Source organism: Papio anubis, chromosome 12, assembly GCF_008728515.1.
Source record: "Papio anubis isolate 15944 chromosome 12, Panubis1.0, whole genome shotgun sequence".
In the NCBI taxonomy this organism is placed as follows: domain Eukaryota; kingdom Metazoa; phylum Chordata; class Mammalia; order Primates; family Cercopithecidae; genus Papio; species Papio anubis.
In genome coordinates this window covers 64968631-64990165 of record NC_044987.1, presented here as the reverse complement: position 1 = coordinate 64990165, position 21535 = coordinate 64968631, and the positions used below count along the sequence as shown (strand labels likewise).

Below are 21535 nucleotides of genomic sequence, written 5' to 3'. Positions count from 1 at the left end.
AAATAAACACTAATACTATATACTGTTACTGAGCAATCAATGGGCTTGCCTCTTGACATACATACAAGCCAATACCATGGCACCTTTTGAGAAAAGCAAAGCTTTATTGCAAGTAGACTGGCAAGGAGACAGAAGAAATGATTAATGAGGTATGACCTGATTGGATCTTGCAATGAGGTGATGCTGGGAGGCATCATCTGATTGGATCCTGCCTTGGGGTGTTGTAAGGGCTCGATCTGATTAGATCCTGAATTCTGCCACGTGATGTCCCTTCTTAATTCAGTCCCTACTCCTCAGTCTGAGCACTTGAGTTCCACCTGTGGTTGCATGCTTGGTTTATCTGGGCATGTTCAGGCTATGTGACCTTTAGCCCAGGGTGCTATGGCAATTGAAAAACAGCTCACAACTTTGACACATAAAAGTTGAACCAGATTAGTCCACTGAGGTTACAACATCTTGTTTTTGTTCTACCTGTGAGTTATTCACATGGACTCTGAAGCCCAAAAGAGGTCTGATCTGTAGTTAATGTTAGGACTTTGTCAGCTAGCAAAGTGGATGGGATTATCTAGGAAGGGGATTTAGAGAAGATGAGATAATAGTTAACAAACAAACAAACAAAAAGCTATATTTAAGTGACTAGTTTGATTTTCTTCAAATTGACTAGAATGTGAATATACGCATAGCAAAATTCATGTTTTATTCATCGGTATTACTCCAGAGCCCTGCCAAATGCTTGGTACTTCATTATAGTTAATAATGCTACCTTTCACTGATTGACGATCTATTGTGTTTCAGGAACTGTCCTAAGTACTCCACATATATTTGCATATTTAGTCTTCACAATAACTCTATGCAGTAGGTATTTTACAGATAGGGAAACTGAGGCCCAACAGAGGTTAAGTAACTTGCCCCAAATCATACAGATGGTAAGTAAATGAGCTAGGATTTGAATCTTGGCAAAACTGGTTCCAGAGTCTATCATCTTAAATCCCATCTTAAATACTGTGCTATGTGACATATATAGTTTAATATGTGTCTGCTGTAAAGAAAGAACAAAATAAATTTTTAAAAAGAAGGAAGGAAGAAAGAGAATATAAAATATCAAAGGAAAGATGAGGCCAGGCATGGTGGCTCACACCTGTAATCCCAGCACTTTGGGAGACTGAGGTGGGCAAATCGCTTGAGTCCAGAAGTTTGAGACCAGCCTGGGCAACATAGTGAAATCCTGTCTCTACAAAATACACAAAAATTTACCTGGCATGGTGGTGTGTGCTGTTAGTCTCAACTACTTGACAGGCTGAAGTGGGAGGATCACTTGAGCCCGAGAGTTTGTGGCTGAAGTGAGCTGAGATCGTGCTGCTACATGCCAGCCTGGGCAACAGAGTGAGACTGTCTCAGAAAAAAAAAAAAAAAAAAAGAGGAAAGAAAAAGCATACATTAATTGGGTCCATGTTTGATGATCAGAAGCATCTGAAAACAAAATTGGTGGCTTGTTTCTACTATATCCCTAAGTCTCTAGAACAAGAAATGTTTCTCACTGAAATTTGTTTTTCTTTGGTTTTACTGAAGTTCTTCCTCTAATCAGATGTTAACAATTATCTTTCAGAAAATCCAGTTAGATCTATCCTGAATTCTCAAGCATAAACTACCCTGAGTCTTAATCTTGGCCTTGCAGTATCTACTTTTTCCTTTTCTTTTGTTCCCGTTAGTTCCCAGCTGGTAGTAATGAGTTAAGGAGGGTTTTCCATGAGAGGGGCAGAAACATTTCTGACCACAAGAATCATCTAACACTGCTTTCAAACAAGTTGTACTGAAAAAATATACTAGAGATTTTGTCACAGGAAGTCTGTCTCCTGTGAATATATAAGAGATTTCCTCAAAGAAAATATATTCGAGTATATTAGAGATTTACTCACAGAAAATCTGTCTCCTGAGTTTGTATTTTTTGTCACTATTTGGCTGTGAGAATGTTCTGTGACCCTTGTCATGGTCTTTTTTGCTTTTCCTGAAACCTCTTTCCTATCAAATGTTGATATCCACTTATTGCTATTAAGAAATCTTGATACCTTAACCTGTGCACTAAACAATATTCCTGGCATATACTGAGTATTTCACATATTGAGTATTGTTATAATAACAGGCTGGATCCGTTAATGCCACCCTGAGTCTAGAACTGCAGCAGTGGGTCTTGAGTCTAGAACTGCAAGTACTCTGAGTATTCAGGAACTTGGGGCTGCCAGCAAATCTGTGCCCTCATTACCTTCAAACCTGTCCTACTGGATGCATCATATCACCCCACCAAGCCTCTGAATCCACATACTTGGTTCCCTTTTAACACTAACAGTAATACTAATACTAGTAATACTAATAATAGTAATACTAATAGCACTAATATCCACTGTATTGGGTATACCACTTGTTTTTTCAATCTAACACTTGTTGAACAGTTGGGTTGGTTCCATTTTTTAATATGAGTAAAACTACTATGAACATTTGTGTACAAATCTTTGCATGGATATGTTTTCATTTTTCTTGAGTAGATTCCTACCAGTGGATTTGATGGATCATGTGGTAAATTTATATCTGACTTTTTGAGACCCCTTGAATTATTGCCAAGTACCTTCATTTCTTTTCAACCATCAGAATGCCCAATCTCCCTGTTCAAGATGAGAAATTAGTTACAGAGAAAATAAAAACTGCCTTGGTTAGCAAACAAAAAGGAAAAACTCTGCACACTGAGAAATAGTCTTTTATTCTGTTTTTTGTTTTCTTTTTTGTTTTGAGACTGGTTATCACTGTGTCACCCAGGCTGGAGTGCAGTAGCGGGATCATGGCTCACCGCAGCCTGGACCTTACAGGCTCAAGTGATCCTCTCCCACCTTTCAGCCTCCCAAGTAGCTGGGACTACAGGCACGTACCACCATGCCTGGCAATTTTCTTTTCTTTTAGACAGGGTTTTACTACGTTGCCGAAGTTGGCCTCAAAATCCTGGATTCAAGCTATCCTTCTACCTCGGCCTCCCAAAATGCTGGGACTACAAGCGAGCCACCACGCCCAGCCAACATCCTTTTTGTTAACTGAGCCTACTAGCCCCAGAAATGTAGCCCTATGCTGACAAGACTATGGAGCCTATAAGTTACTTCCATTTATATCGTCTCTTAGAAAATGGCCCGAGAAGAGACTCTGGGTTGGGCTTCTCCATTCCTTTTCCAATACTTCTAACCCTCTGGGTGTCAATCATACCATTTTGTCTTCCAAGGGACTTAAATGTGGGCTGGGCCAGTGGCAGGGTGGTGACCATACTGGGCAGTTTGGGTGGGGCCAGGAGAATTTCAGAACATAAGCAGGCTTTGACCTGAAGCGTCATCCATGGGCAATATGGAGGCAGCCATACCTAAAACCGTTGTGAAGAAAGCTACACAAAGGATGATCTGAAATGTCCTTCGTATGGCTTCTTAAGCCTGCGGACATGAGGTACTCACTGAAATAGTGACACATGTCCGCACTTATGAGATTCTAATGACCTTTCATTCGCCTAGGGACTGTTGAGAGAAATCTCTTGATACTTAACCCAGCTCTCTCCCTATTGCCCAATCCTTCATCCAGACTTTTATCTGGATACCCCAGTCCCTTCTTTCTCTATACCTCCCTCCCCAGTCCACCTTCTAAGGCAAGGTGACACTCATCTAATCAGTCTCCTTACGGAGGAACTTTGACATTCTTTTTCTTCTCAGAGTTTCTGTGCTATTGAAACCCTGTAGTTAGAGTTCTGAGGCTCTATAAGCTTTACATGTATTCATAAGACCTAAATAAAAACAAAGATTGTTTTCTAGCTATATAGGTCAAAATTACAAATACACACAGCTTTATACATACATACATGTAATTTTAAATTGATGAATTTTAATGATCGTTTGGCAAAACATGCCATTATGCAAAGGGGCTTTTACTCACTCGTATAATTTTATGTTTCTATTTAGACATTTACATTAATATGTTTATATGGAGTACAGGTGTATTATCAGTGTAATTAAACTCTGATATGATATTGGAAAGCTACAGTACACTGCAGACAATTTACAAGGGTCATCTCTGGCCTGGTGTTCTCAAAAGCCTCCGGATTTGCCATTCATCAGGTGAGTTGAACAGCTTTGCGTTGCTACCTTCAAAACCTTTTTTTTTTTTTTTTTTTTTGAGACAGAGTCTCGCTCTGTTACCAGGCTGGAGTGCAACCTCCGCCTCCCGGGTTCAAGCGATTCTCCTGCCTCAGCCTCCCGAGTATCTAGGACTACAGGCGCGCCCAGCTAATTTTTGTATTTTTAGTAGAGACGGGGTTTCACCATGTTGGCCAGGCTGGTCTCAATCTCTTGACCTCGTGATCCGCCCGCCCCGGCCTCCCAGGGTGCTGGGATTACAGGGGTGAGCCACCGCGACTAGCCTCAAAAACTATCTCGATCTCCCTTACCACCTGAGGGGTCGCTGGTGACCACACCCATGGAATCTGCTGGATCTCCTGCGGTGCTGGACAATTTGACCCTCCTCCTCCCCTGGTCCCGCCCCTTCCCCCCAGAGCCTTTCGGCTTGGGTGGAGGACGCGGCTGCTGCAAGTCTTCGGCTCTGATCCAGGCCACAGATTCCAGGTTAGTGAGCAAGTTCATTTTCTGGCCAGCTACCGCTGTCCCCACTTGTCTGGAGAGTTTGACCCTGCGGGTCGCGTTGGGGGTTCACGGGTGAAAGAAGAATGAGGGAGACTTCTGCATTTTCGAGTTGACTCAAGTTTGGGAAGGGAGCACAGAAGAGGCACCTTTGCAGCTGGGAATAGGCCGTGTAAAGCGTAGTGAGAGTGAAACCTCGATTCTAGAAGCTAAAATATGTAGGGGAGGCAGCTCTGGAAACTTTGCATTAGGGAATCACTGCAAACGATTTGTCAGGCGTGGATTCAGAGTCAGCATCCCTTCCCCCCCTCCCCCCCTCCCCCCCCCCCCCCTCCAGCCTGGCGGCTCCAGGAAGTGAGCACCATTTATCCTCCACCCCAGGCGGCCCGACTCCTCCCAGACGGAGTTGGGAGTTGAGCAAAGTCCTGACCTGTAGGTCTGTCCGTTCAACGGCCAAAGGCTGGCGGAGGAGGAAGCCCCTGCCTTTCTCGGAACGGAGCAGAGTCATGCGTGGTTAAGATAAAAGAGGAGTGAGCGCCCTCTGTTCCTTACAATTAGTTTAAGGCGCCTTGGATTGCTCTGAAGAGCTTTGACCACCTGATACTGCTTACATCTGGAAATTACTTGGCTTCTCATTCCCCCAGATGTGCGGGTCAGAGAGGGATGTCTACCGTTCTGTTGACTAGCTCTTATTGTACTTCTCGCAGAGGTGACAGGGCAGTGAAAGAGATAAGGTCCTTTCCCTTTCGGAACTCATTATATCTTTATTTCTTTTTCTTCCTCACCGCAAATGACCCCACTGAGGTTAGAGACATTTTATTTAATCATTCAGTCAATAGAGACAGAAATGTGTGGTTCGGAGCCAGACTGCATGTGTTCAAATCCTGACTCTGACAGACACTGGCTGTGTGCCCGAAGACTGTTGACTTCTTTGAGCTTTAGTTTATTTCATCTATAAGATGGATGGAGTAATATGTATATCCTATTCTGTTCTGGTGAGGATTAAGCGAGACAGATTTAAACACGTAGGAGGCTGTCTGACATCATGTCAAAATTATGGTCATTATTACTGGCAAACTCCATGCCTAGCTTTAAAAAAATGCACAATCAAAACAATTTTTAAATTATAGGTTTGTGAACTGCAGGGGGTAGAAATTCTTTTGAAGTGCAAATTAAGTTTTTTGTTTTGAAACTGATTACGTTCCAATTCAAATATTTATTGAGTCCTGTTAATCAATTCCAGATAATAGGTTAAATATAACCCTACACAAAGATAAAAAAAAAATGTTATTCCTAAAGTGCAAGAACTCATGCCCAATTCTCTTATAAATGCAATTGCCACCTATTTTATTCCACTTTCACTAAGGCTCCCAGCTGGTGGACAGGCCTGCTCTGTCATTCCTAACTCTGAACCCTCAGCCTACACCAGCCCCAGTATCCCCTGCTGAGTCACTGATTTTTATTCGGAAAGCCATTTTGATATCGATGCGAGCTTCCATTCTAAAAGATGCTTCATATCTAAATAGCAGGCCATTCTCTGTCCCCTTCCCTCTTCTAGCTGTTTTGCTCCCTAAATTGTATCCACCTGGGAAAGAAGGTCTTTTATCTAAGGCAGTGCTTCTGAAGCCTTAATGGGCATAAGAATCATCTAGAGAACTTATTAAAGTGCAGATTCTGAATCATTCCAGGAAAGACTGAGATTCTGCATAAAGAACTCCAAGTGGTTGCAGCGTTGCTAGTTAGCAGACCTTTTTCACGCATCTGGTTCTGATTTAATTGGTCCCACCTGGTTGTGAATTTGGGCTCTTTCTTCTGCTAATTTGATCCACTGGGCTCTGGGACTCAGGCTCTCCTCGTCTGCACTCCTCACAGTCAGAATGCCTTCTCTCAGCCCATCCACTCTGCTCTGGAGACTTGGCCTCAGTTGGAAACTGGCAGCCTGCCATATCTCCCTTGGGCTGCACTCAGCTGCAGTGGGCAGTAAGGGCTTGCTGGTGTTCGGGCAAGGGTCACTCAAACCTATGCTAACTGTATGCTTCCCTCCTTCACAATTTCTTTCCCAAGCCTCAGCTTCGACAAGACAGCTCAACTCTTACATCTTTTTTCTGCTCAAGAATGTTTCTGTCTAAAGCAGAGTATTAGATGAATATCTAAAGCAGCATATTAGATACGAAAAAAAGGACATTTATATGTTTTTATGAAATAGAAATAGAATGAAGCCACATATGTAATGTTACTTATTCAAGTAGCCTCATTAAAAATAAGCAGGTGAAATTAATTTTAATATATTTTATTTAACCCAATACATGCAAAATACAATTAGGACATGTGATCAATATTAAAAAATTAATAAACTACTTTAATTTTTTTAAACTAAATCTTCAAAATCCAATGTGTGTTTTGTACCTAAAACACCCCTTTTCTGAGTAACCACCCTTCAAATGCTGAATAGCCATATGTGGCTACATGTTTGACAGCACAGTTCCATTGCGCTTAGAAGATCAGAAATCAAGCCTTTAATTTTTCTTCTATTTTTTTGTTTCTGTCATGTTTATTGAGTTATAATTTCCATCTAGTAAGTTACAAATTTTAAGCATACAATTCTGTGAATTTTCACAGTTGCAGTCAGTTGTGTAACCACCACCGTGATCATGATATGTAAAGGGCGTTTCCATCACCCTTCAAATTTCCTTATGCCCTTTGCAGTTCATCCTTTTCTCCCTCTCCTGGGCCCTGGCTTCCACGGATGTGCTTTCAAATACTATAGCTTTCTCTTTTCTAGGATTTCATATAAATAACATCATACAATAACTTAAATTTGATGTTTGGGTTCTTTCACTTTGCATGCTTTTGAGATTTATCTTGTGTGTATTAATATAACAGTTTAATTGTTTGGTAATATGCCATTGTATGGATACACCACAGTTTGTTCATTTACCAGCTAGTGATGTCATGAATTCTTTTCAGTTTGGGACTATTACTACATTGCATTTATGAGGCAGCAATTCTCCTTCAAGAGAACTGGCTACACTAAGTACAGTTTTGCCTGAAATGAAATTGTGCATGTGTTTGTTGGGGAAGATGGATTGGAATTGGACTTTCAATTAAAATATAATACCAACACAATTATTTTTTAACAGTAACAGTTTCATAAGATAGCGCATTTATTTCTATACTCTAATGCCAACATCAAGGCCAACTATAAGCTCAGCAGTAAGTTATAATCTATTATAAAGTTCATTGATCATTTCCTGTCTTAGTTGCAATGCTAAGGTCTGGGCCACCTGGAAGATAAAGTGAGACTGGGCCTCTGCCCTCATAATGCTAATTTATCAAAGGAAATAGAGCCTTATAGTGCAGTGTGCTAAGTGAGATGATCTAGGTATGGTAGGAGATATTAACAAAGGAAATAATAGTGCAGTTCCCACAGGTGTGATTAATTTGGTTAAACAGACTCTCAGATAATAGGTAAGTACATCTGTAATACCAATTAATACTACCAGTTAGATGTACAGGGTTCATTAATTTGTTGATAATTATATTTTGCACCCTTTATGGAGATGAGGAATATAAAGGAGTAATAAGAACTCCAGCTCTGTAGCCTGCGTATCTGCATTCAAAACGGGCCCCGCCACTTAAAGGATCTACTAAATATCAGTTTATACAACTACGAAATGAGATTTAAGGGACATTTGTAATGTAATGTTGTTATATGGAATTATTGAGTTATTACATACAAAATAATTAAGTTCTTGCTCAGTACCTGGTGGGCTTTCTGTAAATATTTGCTGTGAGCATTGCTGCTACTAATCATGGCAAAGCTGAAGACCCAGGCCAGTACTTGCAGGAGCACCACAGAACACTAGAGGGCAGCACCAAGGACCTGTTTTCAGCTCACTAGATTCCCCCAGCAGGGCGGCTAGGAGGCTTATGCTTATGTCCCATGACTTTTTCTCGCCCTTATCTGAGACACTTTCTCAGGCCCTTTCTTCTAGGAGGAGTGCTGTTATTGGGAGGCATTTTGATATACTTTTAAAATCTACCAGGTCCTCAAGATGGGGGTAAATTGGTACAATTTACAGGACCTTGTGTTTTTTACTTTTGCTGGGAAACCAGCCAAAGACAAGTTAGAGAATTCCACCTGCTCTCTACCCACTATGGCCTGTTCAGAACACCGAGGTCGCGCCTGGGACCAGGGCCAGAGCTTCAAATAGGCAGTGTTAGCTGGCTCTTCTTTGGTGGCACAAACACAACTCCAGGTAGGCAAGCAGAGCAAATGGCCCCCAATGAAAATAACTCAATGCTGGAAACAGGTTTTAAAATTTTCTGAAGAGTATTCTCAGTGTGATTTAAAATAATGGTAATGTAATTTATCAACAACTCTTTCAAGAAAAATGAATAAAGGTAGTATTTCTCAATGAAGATATAAGGCCTCAACTGCCTTACCAGCCACCTCTCCTTACATATGGGCCCCCTTAGGATCCTGCTGAAGTTTAAGACAGGCCCTGGCAAAATCCCATCATCAAATAGGATCTCTCCCATTTTCATACTTCGAAAGCACTTAGTCAGTGCCTGACTTTTATAGTCTTCACCAGTGACTGTCTTTGGTCACAGTTATGAGTTTGAGGACAAAGCTTTGAACTAGGACGCTGGAAAGGTTAGGTTATGCCAATGCTACAACTTACAAGATGCATGATTTTGTAAAGTCACTTAATGTCTCTCCTTATTGAAGAATCGAGAATACTCTTAGTTATGCAGAGTTGTCCCATGAGGTATAAAGAAAGCAGGAGAATATGATTTCTAAATCACAAGTGGTTACAGAATCATGAGTTGTAAAAATTTTACCTCCCCAGGCTGGGTGCAGTGACTCATGCCTGTAATCCCAGCACTTTGGGAGGCCGAGGCAGGCAGATCACTTGAGGTCAGGAGTTCGATACCAGCCTGGCCAACATGGTGAAACCCCGTCTCTACTAAAAATACAAAAATTACCTGGGCATGGTGGTGCTCGCCTGTAATCACAGCTACTCAGGAGGCTGAGGCAAGAGAATCGCTTAAACCTGGGAGGCAGAGGTTGCAGTGAGCTGAGATAGTGCCACTGCACTCCAGCCTGGGTGATAGAGCAAGACTCAGTTTCAATAACAACAAAACATTACCTCCCCTTATTGTGGCCATTGCTGTTTCTTTGTGTTTTTCTGAGAAGGGCAGCATGTTTAGGGGGAGAGGGCTCTATGTGGGGCAGGGCTGTCAAGAAGTGGAAGTGTTTGCACAGTCTTGGAGATCAAATACCAAAGAGTGCGGCAAGGGTGATGGCAAACAGGTGAAAGAGCTCACGAGAAAGGTCACAGATAATCACTGTGGAGGATGAGAGGGTTCTAACCTGTCATTCGTCAAAGGTTGAGGACCTATATGTCAGGCTCTGTGCTAGCTGCCAAGGATACAACCATGAACAAAAACAGTCTCTGATCTCATGGAGCTTACATTTCACTGTGAGCATTCAGACAAGTAAAGATCTATATTAGGTGGTGTAAGAAGTAAAATAGGCCAGGCGCAGTGGCTCACCTCTGTAATCCCAGCACTTTGGGAGGCCACGGTGGGCGGATCACAAGGTCAGGAGATTGAGACCATCCTGGCTAACAGTGAAACCCTGTCTCTACTAAAAAAGTACAAAAAAAATTAGCCAGGCGTGGTGGCGGGCACCTGTAGTCCCAGCTACTGGGGAGGCTGAGGCAGGAGAATGGCGTGATCTCGGAAGGCAGAGCTTGCAGTGAGTCGAGATCGTGCCACTGCACTCCAGCCTGGGCTACAGAGTGAGATTCCATCTCAAAAAAAAAGAAGTAAAATAAATGAGGTAAATATGTGGAGAGTGATTGTATGGTGGCTGTGCTCTAAATAGACTAGTCAGAGCAAACCCTTCTGATAAGGGAATAGGTAGGAAGCTAGTAAGTCATGCAGATAGCAGAGTAGAGCACGAACAACAAATGCAAAAATCCTGAGGCAACAGTGCGTTTTGGGTGCTTTTAACATTGAGGATATGTTTTGGGTGAGAAAAGATCACACAGTCCAGGTGTGGTGGCTCATGCCTGTAATCCCAGCACTTTGAGAGGCCAAGGAGGAGCATCACTTAAGGTCAGGAGTTGAAGACCACCCTGGCTAACATGGTGAAACTCCGTCTCTATTAAAAATACAAAAACTAGCCAGGTGTTGTGGCGCATGCTTGTAATCCCAGCTACTTGGGAGGCTGAGGCAGGAGAACTGCTTGAACCCGGGAGGCAAAGGTTGCAGTGAACTGAGATCGTACCACTGCATTCCAGCCTGGGTGACAGAGTGAGTCTCCATCTAAAAAAAAAAAAAAAAAAAAAAAGAAAAGATCACACAGACAGTGACTCACACAGGCCCCTCCTTTCCAGGGCCTCAGTTTGTCACTCCGTTCAATAGGAGAAAGAGGAAATCATAACCACTGCTCTAATATGGGAAGAAATCGGTGCCTTGTGTGAGCCAGAATAAAGAACATATTCGATATTAGAATGAGGAGCCCTTGTTACCCCAGGTGTCTGACCTCTTTATCCAGGACTGGGCAGTCAGCATTCCTTTATTCTCCCTCCTTTCTTACCCTGACCCTTTTTTTGTTTGCTCATCTACCTAGGATTCTACAAGCAGGAAACATCTTAGAAATCAGGGCTAGGCAGGCAGGAGCCAGGAGAGTAGCTACAATGACTTCACCAGTACTGGTGGACATACGAGAAGAGGTGACCTGCCCTATCTGCCTGGAGCTCCTAACAGAACCCCTGAGCATAGACTGTGGCCACAGCTTCTGCCAAGCCTGCATCACACCGAATAGCAGGGAATCAATGATTGGTCAAGAAGGGGAAAGAAGCTGCCCTGTGTGCCAGACCAGCTACCAGCCAGGGAACCTGCGGCCTAATCGGCATCTGGCCAACATAGTGAGGCGGCTCAGAGAGGTGGTGTTGGGCCCTGGGAAGCAGCTGAAAGCAGTTCTTTGTGCAGACCATGGAGAAAAACTGCAGCTCTTCTGTCAGGAGCATGGGAAGGTCATTTGCTGGCTTTGTGAGCGGTCTCAGGAGCACCGTGGTCACCACACGTTCCTCGTGGAGGAGGTTGCCCAGGAGTACCAGGTGAGACCCCAGGATGGAAGGGGAGACAGAGAAACAGGGTCTTTGGTAGGTTTTAACGTTTTATCATGCTCTGATCTAATCTCTTTGTAGTCTTTCCATTTACCTAGAGAATGAACCTGGAAACTGCCTCCCTGATTAAGAATAGAGACTTTATCTCTTACTTGCTATTCCAGATTGAGTAGATAGAGCTGCTGAGGGGAAAAGGGGTACTTGGTTGATTGAGTGTGGAGATACGTTGGCAGTGAAGGTAAAGGAACTTATTTACTCACGTATTTATTTTGAGAAGGCGTCTCTCTCTGTCACCCAGGCTGGAGTGCGGTGGCGCGATCTCGGCTCACTGCAACCTCTGCCTCCTGGGTTCAAGCAATTCTCATGCCTAGCCTCCCAAGTAGGTTGGACTACAGGTGTGCACCACCATGCCCAGCTAATTTCGTGCGTGTGTGTGTGTGTGTGTGTGTGTGTGTGTGTGTATAGTGGAGATGGGATTTTGCCATGTTGCCCAGGCTGATCTCAAACTCTTGAGTTCAGGCAATCTGCCCGCCTTAGCCTGCCAAAGTGCTGGGATTACATGCATGAGCCACAGGTGCTTTGTGGTCAGGCACCTTCACAAGGAGGAATGGAGAACCAGCCTATTCTTGTTGGTTTCCATCCCATGTATATGAAATATTTGTTGGCCCTCTCAAGTTTTCATCCTAGGTTAGGACAGGCTCCTTTTGAGGTTAGCAGAATCTCTGTCCCATTCATTCCATGTCTGTGTACTGAGTCAACTGAAGGCTTGATCCTGCGTGATCTGATTTGTTTCTTCCAGGAAAAGTTTCAGGAGTCTCTAAAGAAGCTGAAGAATGAGGAGCAGGAAGCTGAGAAGCTAATAGCTTTTATCAGAGAGAAGAAGACATGCTGGAAGGCAAGGGGGACTTTTTCTGAGGATGTCCTGGGGCAGGAATCATGGCAGGTCACAGGAGCTGAGGGCAAAGGAGTCCTTGTCCTGTCTGTCCTCTGACGCCATGACTAGAAGAGCTTCCCTTTGCCTGGTCCTCCACTGTATTCCTTCCAAACAGGGGGAGGAGAGGGGAGCTAAATAGCAAACACATCAAAACTGAACCTAGGAGACAATCACATAGCAGAGGAACCATGGCTAGGGGTTCCCCCAATTCATAATTCTGGATCTTGCTCTACGGTTTCAGTCTCTTTGGCTTTTCCATTGCATTCAGAGTACAAATGCAAGGGAAGATGCAGGTAAGGCTTGCGAAGAAGCCCAGATCTGAGACAGTTAGTCACAGGCCAGTAATTTCTACCTCAGTACTCAAAATTGGAAGAGGAGGCTGATGCAGAGGTGAGGGAGGCTTCCTGGAATCTAAATGTCACCCAGGAATCACAGTTGATGTCTAGATGGCCTAGATAAAGCAGCCCGGGGCCAGTGGTCTGGGCAGAGCTGAAGGGAGAAAAGGGAAGAAAAGGCTACAAAGGCTTCCTCCTGCAGCATTTACCCTCCCTCTCCTTGGGAGGCCTGGCCCAGGAAAACAGTCCTGAGCCCAACTCCCCAGCTTTTAACAGAGGAGAACCTCAGTGTGACAGAATAGCAGCCTCTTTTTCTTCCCTGTTCCTGAAGAATCAGATGGAGCCCGAGAGACACAGGATCCAGACAGAGTTTAATCAGCTGCGAAACATCCTAGACAGAGTGGAGCAGCGAGAGCTGAAAAAGCTGGAAGAGGAAGAGAAGAAGGGGCTACGAATTATAGAAGAGGCTGAGAATGATCTGGTCCACCAGAGCCAGTCACTGCGAGAGCTCATCTTGGATCTGGAGCGTCGATGTCAGGGGTCAACAATGGAGCTGCTTCAGGTAAGGCTTGTGAAGGAGCTCAGATCTGAGAGTTAAGGAAAAGAGAAACTAACTTTCCTTCCTTTCTGGAACATCAGACTACCATCATTGCAGGGACAAGAAAAAACATTCCTTTGATGCTATAGTGCCTATCCCCTATTAAACTGTTTAGAGATACGGAGTAAAGCATAAGATAATTCAGAGTTCAAATGCAAGGGAAAACCCCATTTTATTTATAAAGGTTGTCTGAAAGTTTATTTGATGCTGTGGAGAAGATCTGTTGTATCCATTGATGTTGTTCTTTCTGTTCTTTCTTTCTCAGTCTTGGCACTATTTACATTTCTGACTGGATAATTCTTTGCTGCATGGGATTCTCCTGTACATTGTAGGATGTTTAGCAGCGTCTCTGGCCTCTGCTCACTAGATGGCAGCAGCACCACCCCAGATGTGACAACCCCAGATTTCTTCAGACATTGCCACGATAGCCCCAGGGTGAATACAGTGCTCTCCCAATTGAGAACCACTGTTCATTAGGCACTTCTTGTCTCTGATGCTGTGTTGGGAATTTGCCAAGTGCTTCTTACCCAGCTTAGTCACAGGCACACTTATGCCAAGCTAAATTCTTAGAGATGATGTATTACCAGCCCTTTTTTGTTTTCACTCTCTTCTCTAGAGTAGAATGATTTAACATACTCTAGTAATAGATATTTGAACTGGTTTTGGGGGTCTGGGCTCTGGTCTATATGTGTGTAGGTCAAAGATTACAAGGTATCAAGCCTAGAAGGATTTGATGGAGGGACTTGAACTAAGGTTGAAATTTTAGCAGCTGTTTTCTGCATAGAATGAATAGTGTGGCTGTGAATTTAAGGCATGATGTACCTTGTGATATTCTGTAACCTTTAGAGTGTAAGATATTCTTTATGTTTTGTTTGCCTTCGTGCTTTCCTCTTGTTCTTTCTTTCTTGGTGGAATAATTGTTTATTTACATATTCTTGGGTCTTAGTATGAGAGCCATGGGTAGCTACTTTCTGCCTAGTACAGCTGTTTCTCATTCACTGCTTCCTGCTTTGCATCTTCATTTTATTCTTCTTGCCGTTTTGTCCTCATCATTGATATTGTTACCCTGATACTTTCTCCTTCACTCTTTTGTTCTGGCTCCTCACCACTCCTCAAACTGTAAATATTTTTAAATGCAAATGAATCATCAATTCATATTGCTAGTTTAGATACTTCCACATTCATTAGTATGACTGCCCAATGGACATTTAAACTTGAGTCTTTTCTAACAATAAATTTTCTAGAATTTTCCCATCACAGACATTCTTCCTTCTCTTTTCCATATCTGTGTGAATTGTTGCCCATTAAGATTTTATAGCCAAGATAAAAGCTTCAAAATATAGACATAAAGCCAACATAAGAGAATTAGCCACAAAATAGCACATCGATTTGATCATTTCAGTTCCTCAGTACAGCCACAATGTAAGATTGATACAATCCTGGATATTTACTGCAAATTGACACACACAGCACCTCTACCACGTTGTGTGTTCAAGCCAGTTTGAGTTGTGTCTCTATGAAATGCCACCATAAACAGTCCTAATACAGAGAAAATAGTTAATCTTGTGTTATATGGACCAAACTTAAGCTTTTCTTCAGGGTCATTGAGATGTATGGAGCAGAAGATAAAGAGACCAAATAGAAGGGAATAGGCCAATTCCATGGAAATGAGACTGGCAGTGCCAGTGATAAAGGTGAACAACCCGTGGCTAAATGAAATTAAGCATGTGAGGTGGACTGACTTGGGCAAAGATAGGAGGCCAGGGTGAATGTATGGTAATTATTACCTATTTGCTTAAATTTGGTGACTAGGTGGTTGCTAGTATGATTCAGTAGGATGGAAGGGAGACAAGAGTTGCAGAAATAAGTTTTCTTTTAAACATCTTGTATTTGAGGTACCTGTGACTCATTTGCTGGTGTATATATTAATCAAAATCATAAGGAAAGTGGGCTGAGCAGAAGAAGTACAGATTTGAGAATCATCAACATGTGTGTGTTAAAATGAAGGAAATGGATAAAGTCAGCAAAGGTAGGGTAGAGGGTTAGAGAAGGTGAAGTTTGAGAAGCAACCATATTTAAAGCCCATGAGCCTGTATCTTCAGCAACCAGAACAGAATGTAAGCTACTCAAGGATGGAGATTATGACTTCATCATCTGAGGTTCTGTAGGCCAGGCACAATGCCTGACAAATAATACATGCTATACATACATAACATTACACACGCATAAGCACACACACGATGTTGTGAAAATCGAGACACTGATGAGTCAGTTGAGTTATTTTTTGAGGTCTTCACATGGGTTCTTAGGGGCAGTCTGGCCTGAGTTTTTATCTCTGCTCTGTGGCTCCATGTTAGGATGGTCTTTATGTGTGTCATGTCATGGGGTAGTGGACATGGAAGGAGAAATGTGGATAAGGGCATGACCTGTTACTCCTTGACTTAACCTGTCTTTTTCCTTCCTAGGATGTGAGTGATGTCACAGAAAGGTATGTGTAGGAGAACATGAGGTAGCTCCCCTGGATTGACAGATGATTCCTTTACCCGTGAACAGTGGGAAAGGGAAGAAGAATCAGAATGGGGAAGATTCAAGACTGTAGTCTTGAATTGAGCATCACATGAGAGTTTTGGCATCCCCAGCTAAAGGGGATGAACTGGCTTCTCTGGTAGGAAAATGTGGGCGATGGGAGATCACTAGTTGGGGACAGTACTGTTATTTAGAATAAAGAATTGCAGTATCGCGCCATTGCACTCCAGCCTGGGAGACAAAGGGAGACAGACTCCGCCTCAAAAAAAAAAAAGAATAAAGAGTTGCAGTATCAGTGACTCCCCAAGTACCCTGTTAAGTGTACTTTTCAGTAAACCTCTGTGCCTGCTTTCGTCCCTGATTCTTAAGTTTATAGTTACCTCAAAATACACAGGAATTTTCTTTGCCCGTAAATTTTTTTTTTTTTTTTTTTTGAGACAGAGTCACACTCTGTTGCCCAGGCTGGAGTGCGGCGGTGTGATCTCGGCTCACTGCAGTTTCCTGCCCGTGAATTTTATCAGTGACATTCCTATCTGCATTATTTCTCAAGGTCTAAGAATTTGCTCTTGGGACTTTTTCTTTCTCCCAGGCCTTGCTCCCTAGTAGACTTTCTTTTGTCTCAATTCCAGTAAAAACATAAACCCGAGCTCTTGAGGATAATAATTGAGCCCGGGAATCGAACGTGTTCTCTATCGGATACTCCAGAGTCTTATCAACAAGGTGACATCTCAAGCTGCTTGCACACTTGGTACCTTCATGCTCCTCACAGACACATAAAATATGAAGCCTGTTGTCCCTTCTGAAATCTGTACTCTCCATTTGGAGGTGAGGATATCTTTTCTCCAGCTGGCGGCATAACATTCCCAGAGACAGCAAATCTTAAAATGCTGTGTTGAAGGTTTTCTGAGAAATCCTAGGGCCTAAGCCCACAGACTCTTCTGAAGAAACCCCTTCACTTGATACTCTCCAAGCCCCAGCAGCAGGCCCCTGGTGTTCTGTCTTCAACCTAGACATCTTCAGCCCCTCTGATTTTAAATATTTTATATCTTTTTTTATTTTACTGAATTGCATAACATCTCTAGGAAATAGAAAAAGGAAAATTATAGTATTTTCTAAAAATAACAACAGAAAAACAAAATGAGACATTAAGAAGTTAAATGTTGGCCAGGTGCAGTGACTCACACCTGTAATCCCAGCACTTTGGGAGGCCGAGGAGGGCGGATCACGAGGTCAGGAGGTCGAAACTATCCTGGCTAACATGGTGAAACCCTATCTCTACTAAAAATACAAGAAAATTAGCCAGGCGTGGTGGCATGTGCCTATAGTTCCAGCTACTTGGAAGGCTGAGGCAGGAGAATTGCTTGAACCTGGGAGGTGGAGGTTGCAGTGAGCCGAGATCGCGCAACTGCACTCCAGCCTGGGCGACAGAGCAAGACTCCATCTCAAAGAAAAAGTTAAATCTTACACAAGTTTATGTAGATGGTGAGATGATAGTTTCTAGTCTAGGTCTTCTGGCTCCAGTGCCAGGGCTGTTTGCAAAATGATGCTAAGTTTCTTCAGAAAGGAGGATTGGAGTTCATCAGTAGGCTTGGGAGGTAAGGGAGACGGGTGGCAGAGGACCCATAGTCAGCAGTGTGGGAACTCAGAAGTCGTGTCCTGTCTAGGAGTGAGTTCTGGACCCTGAGGAAGCCAGAAGCTCTCCCTACAAAGCTGAGAAGTATGTTTCGAGCCCCAGATCTGAAAAGGATGCTGCGAGTGTTTAGAGGTAAGGAGATTCAGAGGAAAGAGTTTGGATGTGAAATTACTTCGTGGGAAGAAATAAACAGGATCGAGGATATAGTTGGTATTTGAGCATAGTGGCAAAGAGGGAGGTCCCAGAGGGAGGGACATAGTGTGCTGAAGAAGATGCAGTTTGTATTTAAGGGGAGATGAAATGGCCAGGTGACATCCTCACAGGATTCCTCACCATGCCCCTCAATCTGGTAAGGAGAGAGATACCAGACATGAGACAACTGGTCCTATTCAACATTATTGACTCTTTTTATCATTACAGAGCTGACAGATGTCCAAAGCTACTGGGGTAAGTAGAAGCCATGGCCTCTTTGGGCTGGCACATTCTGATCTCCTTTCACATGTGCTCCCCAGACATAGCCACACAGGTCCTAGGTGTTGATGCCTCCCCCATCCCCGCCATATAGTTCCAGTTCCTCCAACCACTTCCTGTGTTTCCTCTTCTCAGCATAATGAGACCCATGTCCCCATTCTCATCTGCTGATGTTGTACCTTTTCCTACAGTGGACGTGACCCTGAATCCACACACAGCTAATTTAAATCTTGTTCTGGCTAAAAACCGGAGACAGGTGAGGTTTGTGGGAGCTAAAGTATCTGGACCTTCCTGTCTGGAAAAGCATTATGACTGTAGTGTCCTGGGCTCCCAGCACTTCTCCTCCGGAAAGCATTACTGGGAGGTAGATGTGGCCAAGAAGACTGCCTGGATCCTGGGGGTATGCAGCAATTCAGTGGGACCTACATTCTCTTTCAACCATTATGCTCAAAATCACAATGCTTACTCCAGGTATCAGCCTCAGAGAGGATACTGGGTGATTGGGTTACAGCATAACCATGAATACAGGGCCTATGAGGATTCTTCCCCTTCTCTGCTCCTCTCCATGACGGTGCCCCCTCGCCGTGTTGGGGTTTTCTTAGATTATGAGGCTGGCACTGTTTCCTTTTATAATGTCACAAACCATGGCTTCCCCATCTACACTTTCTCTAAATATTACTTTCCCACTACTCTTTGTCCATATTTTAATCCTTGCAACTGTGTAATTCCTATGACCCTGCGTCGTCCAAGCTCTTGAATAGTCTTCTGTTCCCACCCACTTCTGATAAGTACCCTGAGGCTTATCAGCATGTGATTCTCCCTTCTGATCTTCTGTTTTTCTGTGTTCTCAATTCTTTTGTCATTTTTTTGATTTTTGGATTTGTTTGAGATGGAATCTCGCTCTGTTGCCCAGGCTGGAGTGCAGTGGCGCAATCTCAGCTCACTGCAACGTCTGCCTCCTGGGTTCAAGCGAACCTCCTGCCTCAGCATCCCAAGTAGCTGGGATTACAGGCTCCCACCACCATGCCCAACTAATGTTTGTATTTTTGTAGAGATAGGGTTTCACCGTGTTGGCCAGGCTGATCTCGAACTCCTGACCACAAGTGATCCACCCACCTCGATCTCCCAAAGTGCTGGGATTACAGATGTGAGCCATCGCACCCAGCCAATTCTTTCGTTTTAAACATTTACTCAGTACTAGGATGCACCCAGTGGTGAAAGTAGGCATCTTTGTCTGATGACAGGTCTTGACGTGGATAGGGGGCACTTTCATTATTTTGCCGTTAAGCATCGTATTTGATGCAGGTTTTTTTTTTTCGCTTGATGCAGGGGATCAAATTTAGGAAGTTCTGATCTGTTAATTTGCTACAAGTTTTTGTATAAAATGAAAAACCGTATTCTACCTATGTCTTTTCTGTAAATTATTGAGATAATTGTGTGTAATTTTTATTCTGTTAATGTGGCTTAGTACATTGATTTACTTCAATTTGTTATATTGGCCACAAATTGCTGAAATACACTGTTATTATTTGTTGTATGCAATACTGGATTTATTTTGATAATGTATTGTTTAGATTTTGTTTTCATCTATGTTAATGAAAGAAATTGGCCTGTATTTTTACATTCTTGTAATATCTTTGCCAGGTTCTATAAAATGCAATAATAACCAAATAAATTACTGTGTTTTTCTATAAGTATGTATAGGATTGGGCTCTAAAGCCAAACCATTATAATGATAATTTGGGTAGCTTCAAACTCAAATTGAAGAGAGTCTTCACTACAATCTTCACTACAACCTTCGGCCTTCCTCTCTACATTTAAGAATAGCAATAGAACAATAAAAACTATATATATCTTTCAGATAAATTGAAGTAAAAACAAAAGGATAGTGGAGAGAGAAAAACAATCCAATACATATTTTTCTCTCAGAATAGAAAGAAAATTCAAAGAGAAAATATGAATAATATAAAGCACTTACAGGAAGAGGATGATTTCTTCCAGCTTTTCCACACTCTCTTTTCCTTAGCACAGGAACAAACAGCTGGTGAGTGAGCTGCTGTGACTTTGGTAGAGAGGTGCAATATGTTTTTTGAACCAGCTATAAAAGAAATAATGAGGTACATGTGAGGGTAGAAACAAGTATCAAGGAGAAGAATGGCACTGGCTGTCCCATGTGGTATCCAGGAGCCACCAATGTCTATTGAGGACTTCACACATGACTAGTCTGAATTGAGATGTGCTCAAAGTATAAAATGTATACCAGATTTCAAATACTTACTTCAAAAAATAATGTAAAATATCTCAGTAATAACTTTTCCTTTGCGTATTGCAATGATAATATGTTGGCTCTATTGGATTAAATAAAATATGTTATTCATTGTACCTGTTCCATTTTACTTTTTTAATGTGATACTAGAAACCTTAAAATTGTATTTCTATTGGACAACTCTGGAGCAGATCCTATAATGAAATTTCTGTCCCTAAGTGAGCCCTAGCGTAAAAGCCTGTGGACTCAGGATACAGAGGAGGTTTCAAGGCACATATGTTTATCTCTACAAGAACCTGCTGCCCTGAGGCATTTTTATAGAAGGTAATGCCAGAGAAAAGAAGATCTCAACATATCTAGAAGTGTAGAAATTTGGAAGATCATAGGAAGGGCTCATGGCCAGAGAATGATTCTGCCGGCTCTGGCCCCTGCCGTTAGTCCTCAGTCTGTTGGGTGCTTGAAGCTCCTTCGTGGTTTGAGGAAATACTGATTTGTTAGCAAGGCTCAGCTTGGGTGTCTGTGGTGAGATAAAGTAGTGCGGGTAACAGTAAAAGCTCAGTACTGGTTTGTTCTAAGGCACGGTTTTATAATAATTAGGAGATCACGTCTGTGGAAGCCCAGAGACTGGATGCTCTGCATTTCAACTCATCCTGCTCTGCATTTCAACTGGAAAAGATATAAAAGGAGACAGAGCCAGCTGACTGGGGCCCATGGGGCTGGTGGAAGTTCAGGAAAGAGAAAGATCTGCTGGAGTACTTATCCCCTTCCCAGTTATTTTCCCATACAGTAAGTTCTAGGCAAAAAATTAGCCCAGCTGTCTTCTACTGTAAACTCACTTTACAAGTAAATTTACTTTCCAAGTGAATTTACTTTATAAGTAAAATGTTTTTTTGTCACCAGAGTTCTAGGGATGTGGTATAGTTATCCCGATATTTCCCCAAATGTGAGTGCTTGCTAGAGCAGGCATTTCAGTTT

The 21535-nt window shown here is 42.7% G+C and overlaps 1 protein-coding gene across 3 annotated transcripts; it reads left to right on the top strand.

Annotated features, from left to right (window-relative positions):
• Positions 1–4418: 4418 nt before the first annotated feature.
• On the top strand, positions 4419–20676 carry TRIM6 (tripartite motif containing 6). Of its 3 annotated transcripts, none has more exons than XM_009186760.4 (8): positions 4419–4640; positions 11299–11788; positions 12597–12692; positions 13398–13628; positions 16130–16152; positions 17855–17955; positions 18244–18270; positions 18486–20676. In XM_009186760.4, exons 1-8 carry the CDS (start codon positions 4495–4497, stop codon positions 19049–19051), a joined length of 1680 nt encoding a protein of 559 aa, XP_009185024.1. In that variant the 5' UTR covers positions 4419–4494; the 3' UTR covers positions 19052–20676.
• Positions 20677–21535: the final 859 nt, after the last annotated feature.